Below are 14,090 nucleotides of genomic sequence, written 5' to 3'. Positions count from 1 at the left end.
ACCAAAATATTTTTAGTTTCAACTTTTGTTGTTTATATGTCTTTCTATCTTCAGTTAAATCAGAGGGTTCATAAATTAATTTCCCAATTTGCAACTTAGAGCTCCTTGGCTGTGATGTCACACACCAAACCCTTGTCCAAAACGATGTGCCATACGAAACCACACTAAATGTTCACATCCTGAAATAAACGGAGTGTTTGGCTCTTCGGAGAGACGATATGGTGTGGCAGACAGGGCTGGGTTTTAGAGGCAGAGAACTCTGGGATCTTTAGTGAGAAAACCTCTTTGTATTTTAGCTTCCTTTTCTCTAATATAGGAACAAGACTTCATAAAGTTATTGTGAGGATTAAATGAAAAACATGTAGAAAAGCAGCTAGCCCATAGTAACTGTAAAAGAAATGTTATTTGCATTTATGCCCTACCTCCCTTTCCTGGTCATTCATTTGGCAAGTGTTTACTGAACACATACTATATCCTAGGCACTGGAATTACAGAATTAAGATAATGGTCACAAGAGAAAAAAATTTACTCTGTATGGTGATGGATGTTAACTAGACTTGTGATCATTTTGCAATATATGCAGATATCAAATCATTATGTTGTACTCCTGAAACTAATAAAATGTCTTATGTCAATTATATCTCAATTAGAACAAACATAAGATAATGGGATTTAGTGTAGAAGGGAGACATTGAACACATAAGTGCCAAGCATCATGCATGTTCTCAAAGAAATACACAGGATGCTAGGGGGCAAATAGAGAGAGAACTCGCCTTGCCTGGGGCTTCTGGTGACATTCTTCGTTCAGGTGAAGGAACCATTAACTACTAGTCTATCTATCTGATCTTTGTCAAGACTTATCCCTGTCTAGCTGGGTCTGGCCTATCCTCAGACTCTGTTGCTCCTGCTCCTTCCTTGGCTTCACAGAGTTGGTGGATTTTTGTTCCATCCCTTCTCCTGCCCTGCGCAGGATATGGATAAGCAGCCTAACTAACAGCTTACCAGAGCCAGGAACGACAGTATCCCAGAGTGTCCTGTATAATGCAGTTTGCACAGGAGGGAACCACACAGTGGCAACAGAACCACCACACGGAACAGAAACATTTACTGTTTGGCCTGACCATAAAGGAAAATGGACAAATTTCCAAAATCCATGGGAATTGCAAAGCTTCAGCAACCTTTTGAGACTGGATGGAATTGGAAGTGAACCTAAACAGCGTTTTTAAATTTTTCTGGTTCTAATATTAAAACCAATAACAAAATCCTAAAGCTTCCATGAAATACAGTGAAGTTGAAATAAAAGAGTCATCCATTTCATAAACACTTGTTGATGGATATTTCAGAATCCATCTCAAACCTTCTTAGGGCAAATACAAGCCTGCATTTAAGATCTTGTGATCATTAATATTAATTCTCAGTCTTGACTGGAAAGCCTTATCTTCTTTCTTTTCTCTTTCTCCTCTTCTTCTTTTTAAGCAGGATAAAAAAAAGGGAAATAGTCTTTTGTTTATTATGAATGTCTTGTTTGTTATCAAAGGTATGCTTCTAAGCTCTTCTAAGCAGTAGGCTTAGAAAGCATAAAGAATGTAAAAATATCTTGAAAGAATTTAACACTTCATCAACTTTATACTTCTGACATAAAATGACCTCTCCCAGATAACGTAATGCCCTTCCATGTCATTAATAATTCTTACAGATTTTGCTTTCTTGACAAACAGATTAAGTATAAGGCTGGATTTCACACAGAACCATTAAATATTTTCACAATAGAAAATAACTTATTGGAAGGAATCAAATTGAAGTGTAAGGTATGAACTCCACTGTAAACAGAGTTCCGAAAATCTGTATTTTCAGTGATATCTTTAAGAATCTAGAAATTGCTAGCTTTAAGGATGACCTCTTTTCTGGATACTTTCAGTTGTTAATTGAATTTAAAAACAAACAAAAGAACAAAGACTCTAGATGCCATATGCTCAGGGTTCTTCCTTATGATTTATCTCATTTGATACAGTCCAAACAGGATATTTTATTAAAATGTCGGCCTTTCCAAAACCTACCCGAAGAAGTCATACTCTAATTTTTGGCATTTTGAAGTGACTTTTTTTCATTGGCAATATGTCACTAAACAAATTTTAATACAAACCACATAACAAACTCAGATGAAATAGAAAATAGATAACTCTCATTGACCATGTGAGATCTCAGCAGACTCTCTTTTTGGATAAGATTAGTTGCACAATTGAAAGAAATTAAAAAGATGTGCCACAAAGGGACAAGCCCATGTTCACTTTTCAACACATTCATTCAAACAAAAACACATTTAAGGCTGCAGGTGATTATTTAAAAGATAAAGTCACAGTAGGCCTGCATTTGCCTTTGAGAAGTTGACTCTAAGTGGAGCCTCTCCCCGCACATCCACCCCTCTAAGGAGGGTTTCTGAGGCTGAAAGCGACTGTTCCTCATTTTAATGGAAATACCAGTCAAAACAAGAAGGACAAACCACCTTTCCCTAACAGCTGTCATTTGCTGTATTATCTTATATGAATCTGAGAGTTTAAAGGACAGTATTAATGAGGACAAAATCTGCCTCAACGGAAAACGAAACTGGAAACACTGTCATATCCATTTATAGAGGGCACGTAAATTTTGGCATCTTGATATGATGCTATATGAGACTTAAGTAAAATACTGGCTAGACAGCATTCTGGGAGGGGTAACCAAAGTCCAGACTTAGTTTTCACATCTGAAATTTAAGAATTATTGTGGTATTACCAGAAAACCAGATTAACTAGTGTGTTGCATAATACCTTCCAGAAAGTGCTGCATATATTCAAAGTAAGAAATTACAATACACTTTAAGTAGGGAAAGAGCTTTCAAAATGGAAGGCAGATCTTTTCACCGTCCTTCATTAATCATGATAAAATATATTTCCTTCAGTGAAAGCAGCACATGCCTTCATGAGGAGGAACACAATGCCAATTTTGTGGAGTGACGTCTTCTTTCTCCTTTGGTGCAGTTGTGAAAGAAAGGTGACACACAGAGCTTAGTCTAGGCTTTAACTCACCACCTAACTTTATCTCCTAGCTGAAATTACCATGATGGAAATGATTATTAATAGTGAACGCTTAAGGAGTGCCAACAGTGGGCTGGGTGCTGCCTGGTACATGCACATGGGTGAAACATGTAAGAATAGGTCCTGGCACATGGAAGAAGGATTTGAGATTCTTTCCCCATGATTCATCCACTGCCATGGAGCTGTCCACAAAAACACCAAGGCAAACGGAGTTCAGCACGGATTTAGTTTGGGTGCCACTTGGAATTTATGAGTTAATGTTATGAAGTCCACCCACATAGGTTGCTCCAAACCCTTTTATCTCATTGAGGATGATAAGCATAGGGAAGAACTGAGAAGACCTCTCCGGGAGGCCAACAGAGCAAATTTCTTTAAAATCACGTTCAATAGCATGATGAGTAGGTGCTTGCTGCGAGCAGAGGAACAGCAGAGAAAGGATGAAACCAGAAGAAAAGTAAAACAACACTATCGTGGGGAAACTGCTCTGAAAAATGGTGCCTAGAGATAAGGAAAGAATGTCAGCCTGTAGCCTGGGTCCCAAGGAAGGAAGTGGAAACAAGCTGGAAATAAGAGATGAAAGAAGTGGTTCAGAAGCTGTCAAGTCAGAAAGAGGAAGCATTCCCTTCCTATTACCTGGCCAGGTTAACGAAGAAGTACACGTGACAAGAATTGAAGAGAAGAAACATGAGAAATCCATAGCATTGGGGAAGAGGCGGCGATTAATTTCCAGCAATTTTATGCCAAATTTTACATGAGCACGTGCTTTCCTAAGAAGGGAGCCTGCAGCTTTCAGATTCTCAATCTGCTAGATTGTAAACTCCATGCAGGCAGGGACCGTAGCTGTGACTAAATCTCAGCCCCTAGCACAGTAGCTGTACATAGCACATAATACTATTTTACAGTATTATTTACATAATACTATTTATTCCACAATACTATGGAATAAACCCATCAGTGAATGAGGTCAGAGCCCAACAAAGATTAGGATTCACTGGGTTGGAGGGAGAGTTCTATGTAGAATTAAGATATCAAGAGTCAGAATCCAAGAACGAGTTGAGAATGCTTTCATTCTTGTCCCTTAAAGACCTGATAATAAGAGTGCAGGTGGAGCTGGCCGCGGGCAGCAGCAGTAGACGACATGCACAAACATGACTGAAGGAGGAGGTCAAGCACAACGAATGGAAACCAGAGTCGGGAGCAAGGAAAACCCAACGCTGGGGTCAGCACGGTGGCACTCAGAGGTCAGCAGAGGAAGTGGAACTTTGAGATATAGACAACATAAGGGAGTTACATATTTTCTCCCTGTTGTTTACTACAAATGAGACACAAAACTCAGAAAATGAATTGCATTTAACAACTCAAGGTGATTTTATATTACTGTGAAAATTAATGAGATAATCCCTGTGACAGACCCACTATAACACAGTATTCCAATCACTTAAAAATGCATAAAATCATTGGAAAAAATCAGGCCAATATTTTGGCTTTTTGTTTTGTTTCATTTTATGGAAAAATCTAAAGAGAAATCTCCATGCTACTGAAGTTTATCTTCACAAGCAAAATAAAAGAATTTAAAAAGCCAAAGAAAAGAGTTCTTATGATTTCTCAAGGAATCTCTGTCTCAGTACTTGCCTTTCTAACCAATCGCAGTCCTGTCACTTAAGCTCATTAACCCTATTGACAAGCCAATAACGCTTCACATACACTCTCAAGAATGTCTCAACCGCCCTGTCACAGTCACAGTCTTTCTGTTAGCTACTCACCTCAAAATGCTGGGTGTGTCTGTCCTCTTTTTCATTTTCTTTGCTATAAACAACAGCAACAACAACAAAATATCACAAAATGTCACTCTGTTTTATAACAATGCTTTTCATCCATTAAATTATGATTCCATTTACTTTAAAAGTAGGCTGAGTAGCTCTAAATCAAATTCTTATAAAAATCAAAAACAAACCAAAAAATTATCAGAGTAAAACAAAACTAGAAACACAAACACGAATATGGTTATTTGCCTTTATAGCATCATGGCAGATTTTCTATGCTAAGCATTTTCCTTGCTATAAAATACTGTTAGTAAACATATAGCCCTTAATTCTATTCTTTTTGGTTCTCATAAGGCACATTGTATTAAATGAAAAACAAATCTATTCATACTCTTGCAAACGATGTGAGGAGAAAATTCTAAAATTACCTTTCATCGGACATCAGTTCAACATCATCAGGTGCAGTCCTCTCGTGAGAAGGTGGGGAACTGAGACTTTCCATATTCTGTAACAAAACGAATCATTCGTTGCCTAGTCGGAATGGTAAGAAATATGCAACAGACCTTCCTTTCTTTAACATGGAAAAATCAGATGATATGCAGCTATAAATTAATTCTAGTCCTCATATTTCTAGCTTTGTTAAAACTAGTAAAATTATGACAGTTTATTATTTGCTGTGTGCATAAAATTGTATGTTGAACCTTATCATCCCTTTAATGAAGATAACTGACAGCATCATAGGAATGGTCATTGTGCCCTACAATATCCTTGCTAGGTGCTACTGACATTTTACAGCTAAACATAGCAAAACCCAGATTGTAAGAACATCAGGGTGGCATTAGAACTAGAATTGAGGAATCTGACCTCGAATCTCATCAGAAACTGAGATAACATTCATTGCTTATTTAACGTCTTTTCAGTATATACTGCCAATATGATCTGGGGTGATATGTGGCTTATACTTAAGCTGTAAACTATCCATAAAAAGAAATGGAATTAAGAACCTTTCTTTCTCAATATTTAATGTTAATCTTTATATTAGCCAAGACAGAAAAAATATAAATAGAAAACTTACTTTGAATAACTTGTATTTCAGGCTGACTGAGAGGGCCTAACGCTCATCAGGAGGCGTATTTCTAAGAGTTTTTGACTGCCTCTCTGAATACGGCCAATAGTTCCTAAATACAATTCAGATGACTGAGCACCGAACAATTAAGCATCCCCATGAAGAAAGATGACAAATAAGGAAATAAGGGCACATTTACACTCAGCAGACGCAAAAACATAGCTGCCTTGGAGATTTGGACCTGAATTTCCTTGAACTCAAAGATTCATATCTGCATTAAAAGGACATTAAGCACAATTCACCTATTCTGGGTCATTGAAACAAAGAACGAACCCATATTGAAGCAACATGTGTACATCTACATATTTATAACCTCCCATTATGAAAAACCCTTTGCAAAGTAAATCGGATTAAGGTTCACAATAATCCCATGAAATTGACAAATATAAAAATCTTCACAAAGTGAACATAAAATTAGAGTAGATAACTAATCTTTGGCTTGGTAGATGGATGAATTATTTCCATTTATGTTGGTTTGGCCAACTTGTCTGGAATTCTTGAAGTTTAAAACCTTAGGCTCCATTCAAGAATAGAAACAAAGGGAGATGGCATAACATAATAGTTATAATGACGGCTCTCGAGTCAGAATATTTGAGTTTGAATCCTCGCTCCATCATCTACCAACTGTATGACCCTATTTGACCTTCAGTTTCCTCATCTGGAAAATGGAGATGGGAACAATACTTAACATAGAATGGTCATGAGGATTAAATGAGATAATACACATAAAGCACTAGGATAATACCTGGTACATTTAATGAACATTAGCTATCGTTGATGTTGTTATTATTATTTCTAAAACTATGAAATCCCCAAGAACAACATTTTACTACTATCTCTCCAGAGTTAAGACAACGTCCCAGGAACGGGAAATACAGTGTGCGTATCTGCCATTACTGAACATCGACTTAACTGCTTCAATAATTCACACAGATAATTTTACAATGGATCTGAGAAATAAAAAATAATTATGACAACATTCAACGATACTTACATTTTTAAACCTCTACAGTTTGTGTTAGAAGAGGCCTCTCTAAAATAGCTCTCAGTAAACCAAAGCATAATTGCTCTTATTTCCTGAATGCGATCTTCCTGATAAAGAGGGATATATCTATAACAAAGAATCTTTGTTCTCATTGTAATCTTTAATAGATTATCAAAATCTTTAGTGTAAGATCTAGTGCAATAGTATTAGTGTTTCCTAAAGCTCTGAAATATGAATTCCTAGGGAAAGCACAACCCTCTACCTTCAGATCATTTTAAAACAATGGCAAGGAAATACATTTATAATTATATGCAAATGACTATTTCAGAGGAAATAAAAATCTTTACAGTAAGGCTAAGAAATATTCAGAAACAGAGAACAGAAAACAAACCATAACTGCATTAAATTTAAAGATATTTCAGTTAGAAGACGTTAGAAGATTTTCTCCTAAACAGAAAGAACCAAGATAGAATCTAGACAGGTTTTGAGAATTACAGAAAAAATAGAATTATGTTATACAATAGAAGGCTTTGTAAAAAGCAGTTGTGAAATGTGAGAAAGTTTAGCTGATCGCCAGTGTTAAAACAAGCAATAACTTCAGCTCCCTCCCCCACCCCACCTTTTAAAAAATGTTTGATACAAATGTTTAAGAACTCTCCAAGGATCTGAGTTTTTATAGATGTCGTTGACAAAGGGTGACTTTCAATATTGTTCAGTATTCCTCTCTAAGGCTTTAGAAGAATTCCAATTTTCATGTTTTCCTCCACACATTTGAGACTGTTGCATATTCATGGTCTGCTTTCTCTAAAGCAGCATATGAGGACACACTGTTCCTTTGCTAAGCTGGTTGGGTTGCCCCTATACGTTTTGGAAACAGGAACAAGTGAAGAATGTGTTACAACTGGCAACCTAACCCAGTTTTTTCAGAATGAAACTAACAAGGGTAGTAAAAGATCTATGAGTACAGTGACAAAAGTTACCTATTTCCATGGGTGCAAAACATTTTATAAATTCAAATTGCCACCCTTTGCCTAAGGTTTAGGGAGGGAAGATTAAGATAAAGAAATAGATCAGCAGTTCCCTACTTCACTGAGATGGGGGAAGGGAAAAATGGAATGTACAGGTCAAAATAACGGCTGAAACGTAAAATGCTTCCATTGTAAGAGAAGTATGTTACCGGACTTTCAAAGCTTCTGTAGTTGTTAATAGTACCTGTCTTATGAGAAAATATCCACTCAATGCCTTTGGAAGGTTTTGAATTGTTTTATTGTCCCAAACACTTCTGCAGATGTGGTGAAAGAGTACCTCATTAATGTTTTTGTTTATTAAAGGTTGAAGTAATAGAATTCCTATAAAAATGTTTTATTGCGTTAGCTTTTATTTTAGTCTTATAAAGTTAGGATCTTTTAAAAGAAATAGGTAATTTTAGGAAATAGCAAAGAACAGATTATGACTTCAATTATAATAAAATTGCTTTTTGAATTGCATTTTTTTAAAAAACCAGATAAAACCTATTTTATAATCCATAAAATTCTGCTTCAGGTAAGTCCTACCAGTGACTTTCAAAACACACAGATTTGCTATGATATAATTTATTTGTGCAATTTTGGGTGTCAGAAGGAACTGAATTTTAAGAACCACCCTCTACAATTATAAAAATAACCTCAAACGTAAAAAGAGCAAAAGCTTTGAAAAAATTAGCTTTGACTGTGGAAATGTATTTTCAATTCTTCCCCCTGGCCCCCTCTCTGTTTTGGCATTGAAAGCTAGGCTCAAAAACCTGTTTGACCACTGAAGCACTTGAAAATACTTGGAGCAAAAACAAATTTGTCTTCTAAAACTGTAAAATGTTGACAAAGCCTTTACAGAGGACACTAAAAAAATGCCTTCTCTCAATGTACAAGCAGTTCAGTCTGAGGGCTGCATAGCACACTGATGGTCAAGACAGCCTCATTATTCTAATCTTGAGCTCAAAGCCAAGGAGAATGATATATTCTTATTCACAAGGGATTAAAGGCAGATTTGAGTTTCTTTTTGTACCTTTTGTATACTTTATGTTTTACTGCTTAAAACTGTATAAATTAATCCACTTCAAAAAGAACAACTAGTTCTGCAAGCGGATGCCTATGGAAGAGCTTGCTAGCTATCCACCCAAATCCAGTCTACCCTTCTTCCACAGCAGCGAAGTAGCCACATGCCCAGCAACCACACATTTCCCAGCCTCGCTTGCAATTGGATATGGCCACATGACTAAAACTTCTCTCCAACAGGATGTGAGAAGTGATGTGTGTGACTTCCAGGTCTGGCCAATACATTGCCCCACTGGGTACATTCCTCCATGTTCGAGCTCTCTTTTTCTGAGCTGGAATGGAGATCAAAACCACCACAGCATCCCAGAAGCTACTGGCTGAAGACGGCAGACAGGCAGTTGGCCTGGGTCCTTGAAAAACTGCGTTGAACAAGTCCTCTACTCCTCTCTCTGGCCCTAACTCCTGTTTTAGATTGTCAAGGGGAAAAGAACATTTACTGTGTTCAAGACATTGAATTTTGGGTCTTTTTGTTAAACAAGTTGACAACCATTCATTCACTCATTTTTTCAACACATTTTTTGCAAGGGCTGAACCATGCTGGGCATTGGGGTACAATGGTGAATCGTGAACCAGATAGACACTGGTCCTTCTCATTATGACTTTCGTATCTTGGTTACTGTTCCAACTGTAGTTTGTCACACTGTGAATATTATCTTCATTTCTAAGATAGGTTCTATCCGAATAGCAATGTTAAACATCAATCGACAAAACACAAAATTCAAAGTGGCCAGCACATTCTTCCCTTACTCAATAGTACATAAAGGAAAGGAATCCTAGATGTGTGCATAAACATGGTGAGATTAAACTTAGAAGAGTAATCACTTTTCTTAGAGGAAAGGTAGGTTGTGGCTGGAACACAGGGATGACCTTTTGTGTTATACAAAGGAGGCAGTGGGGGAAAACTGTTCAAGTTTCCCACGAGATGGGTCTTTAGATCAAAGCAATTTACGATCAAAGCCCTTCAATCCTCTACTTGGTCCATCCCCTATCAATTACTCAAGAATATAGATTCTACAACTGATCCCTTTCTATGGCATCATTTCCCCCTCTCTTTTGGCTTATCTTACTAAAATACTCTGTGATATCACTGCCTTTTAAAAACTGTCTCTTGATCTTGCATTGTCTCCAGCTGCTCTCATTTTCCTTTACCCTATAGAGCAAAACCTGTTCAAAGACTTTCCATACCTACATTACCCAATTCACTTCCTCCTATTTCCTCTTGGACCCATCTAACTAGTCTTTTTCCTCCCTCTTCCCACCAAAATAGCTCCCATCAAGGTACATATGGGTTTGCTAGATATAGGGGAAATAATCATTCACTCACTATTCCAATTTCTTTCTTCTGATTTTCTCTTGACTCAGATGTAACAAGGCTCTTGCCCCCATGTGGTACTGAAACTTGCTAGCTGCTCCTTCTTAATCTCTTTTGCTTGTACCTTCTCATCTGCCTACCTTCTAAAGGTTTGTATATCCCAGGGCACAGTCCTTGGACCCCTTCATTTTGGACATTCCCTAGGAGTCAGCTCAGCCTGTCTCAAGGCTTTAAATACCAAGTGTGTGCCAAAGACTTCCAAACTTATTCCATCTCTCCCCTGAACTCCAGAATCATAGGTCTAACTGCCTACTTGACTTCTTTACTAATAAACACATCTCAAGTTCAACATATCCAAATGGAACTTTTGATTTTTTACTCCAAACTTACTCCACCAACAATCTTCTCCATCTTGGTAAATGGCAACTCCATCCTTCTAGCTACTGCGAAAGTCTTGGAGTCATCCTGCCTTTTTCTTCACATCCAACATCCAATCCATTAAACAATCCTCTTGGTTCCACTTCAAAATACATCCATAGTCTGACCACTTCTTACCATCTCCACTAAACTGGCCTAAATTGATATCATCTCTTGCTTAGATTAGGTCAATTATTTTGCTTTAGTTCTCATCTGTCCCTTACTACCCGTGGGCTATTTTTAACACAGTTGCCCGAGTGATCCTTTCAAAAGGTACATCAGAAAATGACTTTCTTCCTTTTAATCCTCTAACAGCTCTTCATCTCACTCGAGGTAAATGCCGGAGACCTAAAAATGGCTACAAAGTCTTAAGTGATCAGGACTCTCGCTACGTCTCTGACCTCATCTCCTACAATGCTCCTCCCTCAACTCTGTTCCAACAACAGCAGCCTCTTGCTTACCCTCAGCAGGCTAAGCCTGCTGTCCCATCTGCCTAGATAGTCTCTCCCCACATACCCTGATGGCTCACTCCCTCACCTCCTGTAGGTCTCTGCACAAATATGATTCTCAGTGAGACCTGACCTGAGCATCCTCTGTACAACATCAATCCTTAACCTCCCACCACTTCCTGTCTTTTTACCCTGCTTCAGTTCTCTCCACAGCATGTATCACCATCTGACTGCATATTTACTTGATTTTTATCTGTCTCATCCCACGAGAATGTAAACTTGAGGATGGCAGAAAGCGTCTGTTTGTGTGTGTGTATAAGGAAGACTGCCCCTGAGCTAACATCTGTTGCCAATCTTCCTCATTTTGCTTGAGGAAGACTGTCACTTAGCTAACATCTGTGCCAATCTTCCTCTATTTTATGTGGGATGTCGCCACAGTGTGGCTTGACGAGTGGTGCTAGGTCCACACCTGGGATCCAAACCTGCAAATCCCAGGCCACTGAAGTGGAGCGTGAGAACTTAACCACTACACCATGGGCCCAGCCTGGAAAGTGTGTCTGTTTTGATCACCAAAGTGCTAATGGAAAAGAGATATGAGACAAAAATCTGGGTAACATGTACACCAAAGCGTGCTTTGTGGAAGATTAGCCAGTGAAGGATACAGCAAAAAAGGATATAATCATTGTGTTAAGAGGACAAGGAGAGGTCAACCTCATTGAGGCCCAGGGAGGAACAGTTCTGAGAAAAAGGGACAAAGTATCAAGCACCACAAGGACTCAGGGATGTCAAGGACCAAGCTGACGTCATAGCACAGGGGTCTTAGAAGGCCAGTTCCTACCACGTGTCCAACCAGTGACATGGAGAAAGCAGTTTCTGCAAAGAAGTGGGGGTAGAATCTGGACTACAGGGGTTGATGAGCAAATGTGAAAAGAATTGGAACTAACAAGTGCAGACTGTTCAAAATGTCTGATGGCAAAATGAAGGAAAGAGATTGGACATCAGAGCAGAGAGACAGAAAGGAACTGAAATATGCATTGTTTTCAGATGTTCCTGTTCTTTAGCACATTTTGTTGCATTTAAATCTCACAAAAAACACGATGAGATATTAATCTCCCCATTTTAAAGAGGAAATAACTAAAGCTAAATCACATGGCCACCTGCCACAACTATTAAGTGATAAAGTTGAAACTGAAATTCAGTTCTGATCACAAGACCTATGTTCTTTCCTTGAACCTTGCCTGTGATTTCAGAGGGTGCACACAGCATTAAGTAGATGTTGTTTGCAAATAAGAGAGCTCCTGGGCTATGTTTTTGTTTTTTATATATTAAATGTAATGCTTATTAGAGAATTAATGTAATCACACAGAGAATATTTGGAAAACAGGATGGAATAACAATTGCCTCTAATATTACCACCACCACCTAATACAAGCATACAATCACTTTTAGGTATATTTCCTTTCCACCATTTTTTCCTAGGAATGAATATTTATATACATATATACATATATATATATATAAATGTACACACATATCCATATACACAAATGCACGCACAGTAGATATTGCTTCATAACCTACTTTTAATATCGAGGAAGAACATAGTGGAATCCCAGCTCTACCACCTTTGTGTAACCGTGGACAAATTGTTTAATTTCCTGGGTCTCATTTTCCTCATGTTTAATATGAGGATGATGATGATAATAATAATACCTACCTTAAGGATTATTGGAGAGATTAAAATTGATAATATATGCAAAGCATTTAAAATACGACTTGTCAAAGATTTTCCATTTTATTACATAGTCCAGAACCACAATTTTCAATCATTAAATAATATTTTATTGAATTGACAGACAAATGTCACTTATCTGGTCACCTACTTTTGAACATTTAAATTGCTTCTGATTCTTCATGATTACAGACATCCTTGTGGTGAGCAAATGAATACTTACAGTCTTTCCATATTAAAAGTATGTCAGTAGAACAGACTGGCAAAAGTAGGATTATTCGATAAAATGCATGACTGAGTTAAGGTTTTTTATTTAAACTGTGAAATTGTGGCCGAGAGAGAACATTTTTAGAGATAGAGACCTTCTAGGCCAACAAAAATGAGCCAAGGGAGAAGAAGCAAAGAAAAGTAAGTGTGTGTGTGTGTGTGTACACATACACGGGATGGGGTGGGGAGAAGAATGTAGAAAACACAATTTCCAAAGACACTTCTTAACCTTAGAGGTTAACCTTAGAATTTAGAAAAACTACTTTATCATTTGAGTCGGTGAGAAAATAAAATGGGTGGAGATCTAGAGAAACTTTGAAGCAGGAGTTAGGGAAGCTGCTGAAACACAAGCTGGCTGCCTTTACTCTTCAAAGTAAATCAGGGGACAAGCTCTCCTCCTGAGATTGAGGTGTGAGCTAGCAGTTTACTTAGAGACAAGGCAGAATACTCTAACGTCACTTACTGCCACTAATTTCTGAGTTCTGAATTATGTGTAGACTTGGTCTCTGCTCATCATAACCTTGAGAGGTGAAAGGCCAAAGGGGAAAGTGCCCAGACAGTTCCCACTTTAGAGATTCCAAATCTACAAGATGATCTTTTTCAGGTTGACAATCTTCTCCTTTGTGGCTGTGCTGTGGGCTGGTGAGATTACTGGGAAATTATTACTGTCTTCAGTTGCTCTCCTCTCATTTTCTCTGGAAAATGGCTTCTGTTTCCATCTCTCCACCCAAACTGCTCTTAAGTGACCTCCAGCTTGCTAATTCTAATGGTCAAACTCTCAGTCTTCCACTTGACCAATCATCAGACTCGAGATACTGGGTTCACTTGGCTTCCAAGCCTCCAAACTCACCTCGCTTGTCTTCTCCTTTGCTTCT

General features: G+C 37.9%; 1 protein-coding gene across 6 annotated transcripts in view; it reads right to left on the bottom strand.

Annotated features, from left to right (window-relative positions):
- The window catches only part of FAM13A (family with sequence similarity 13 member A), a 311,577-nt gene that overhangs the window by 36,416 nt on the left and 261,071 nt on the right, over window positions 1-14,090 (bottom strand). For all 6 annotated transcript variants that reach the window (XR_006887912.1, XM_046656086.1, XM_046656085.1 and 3 more), the window contains 2 exons: window positions 5,266-5,342; window positions 4,838-4,880 (listed from right to left, as the gene is read on the bottom strand). Coding sequence is in view for 5 of the 6 variants with exons in the window: in XM_046656086.1 (XP_046512042.1) it covers window positions 4,838-4,880; window positions 5,266-5,342 (120 nt within the window). In the remaining variant the exon portion in view is untranslated. The remainder of the gene's footprint in view (window positions 1-4,837; window positions 4,881-5,265; window positions 5,343-14,090) is intronic.

The sequence above is a fragment of the Equus quagga genome, chromosome 3 (assembly GCF_021613505.1).
Source record: "Equus quagga isolate Etosha38 chromosome 3, UCLA_HA_Equagga_1.0, whole genome shotgun sequence".
Taxonomy (NCBI): domain Eukaryota; kingdom Metazoa; phylum Chordata; class Mammalia; order Perissodactyla; family Equidae; genus Equus; species Equus quagga.
Note: the sequence above shows the minus strand (reverse complement) of the source record. Positions and strands in the feature narration are given on the sequence as shown.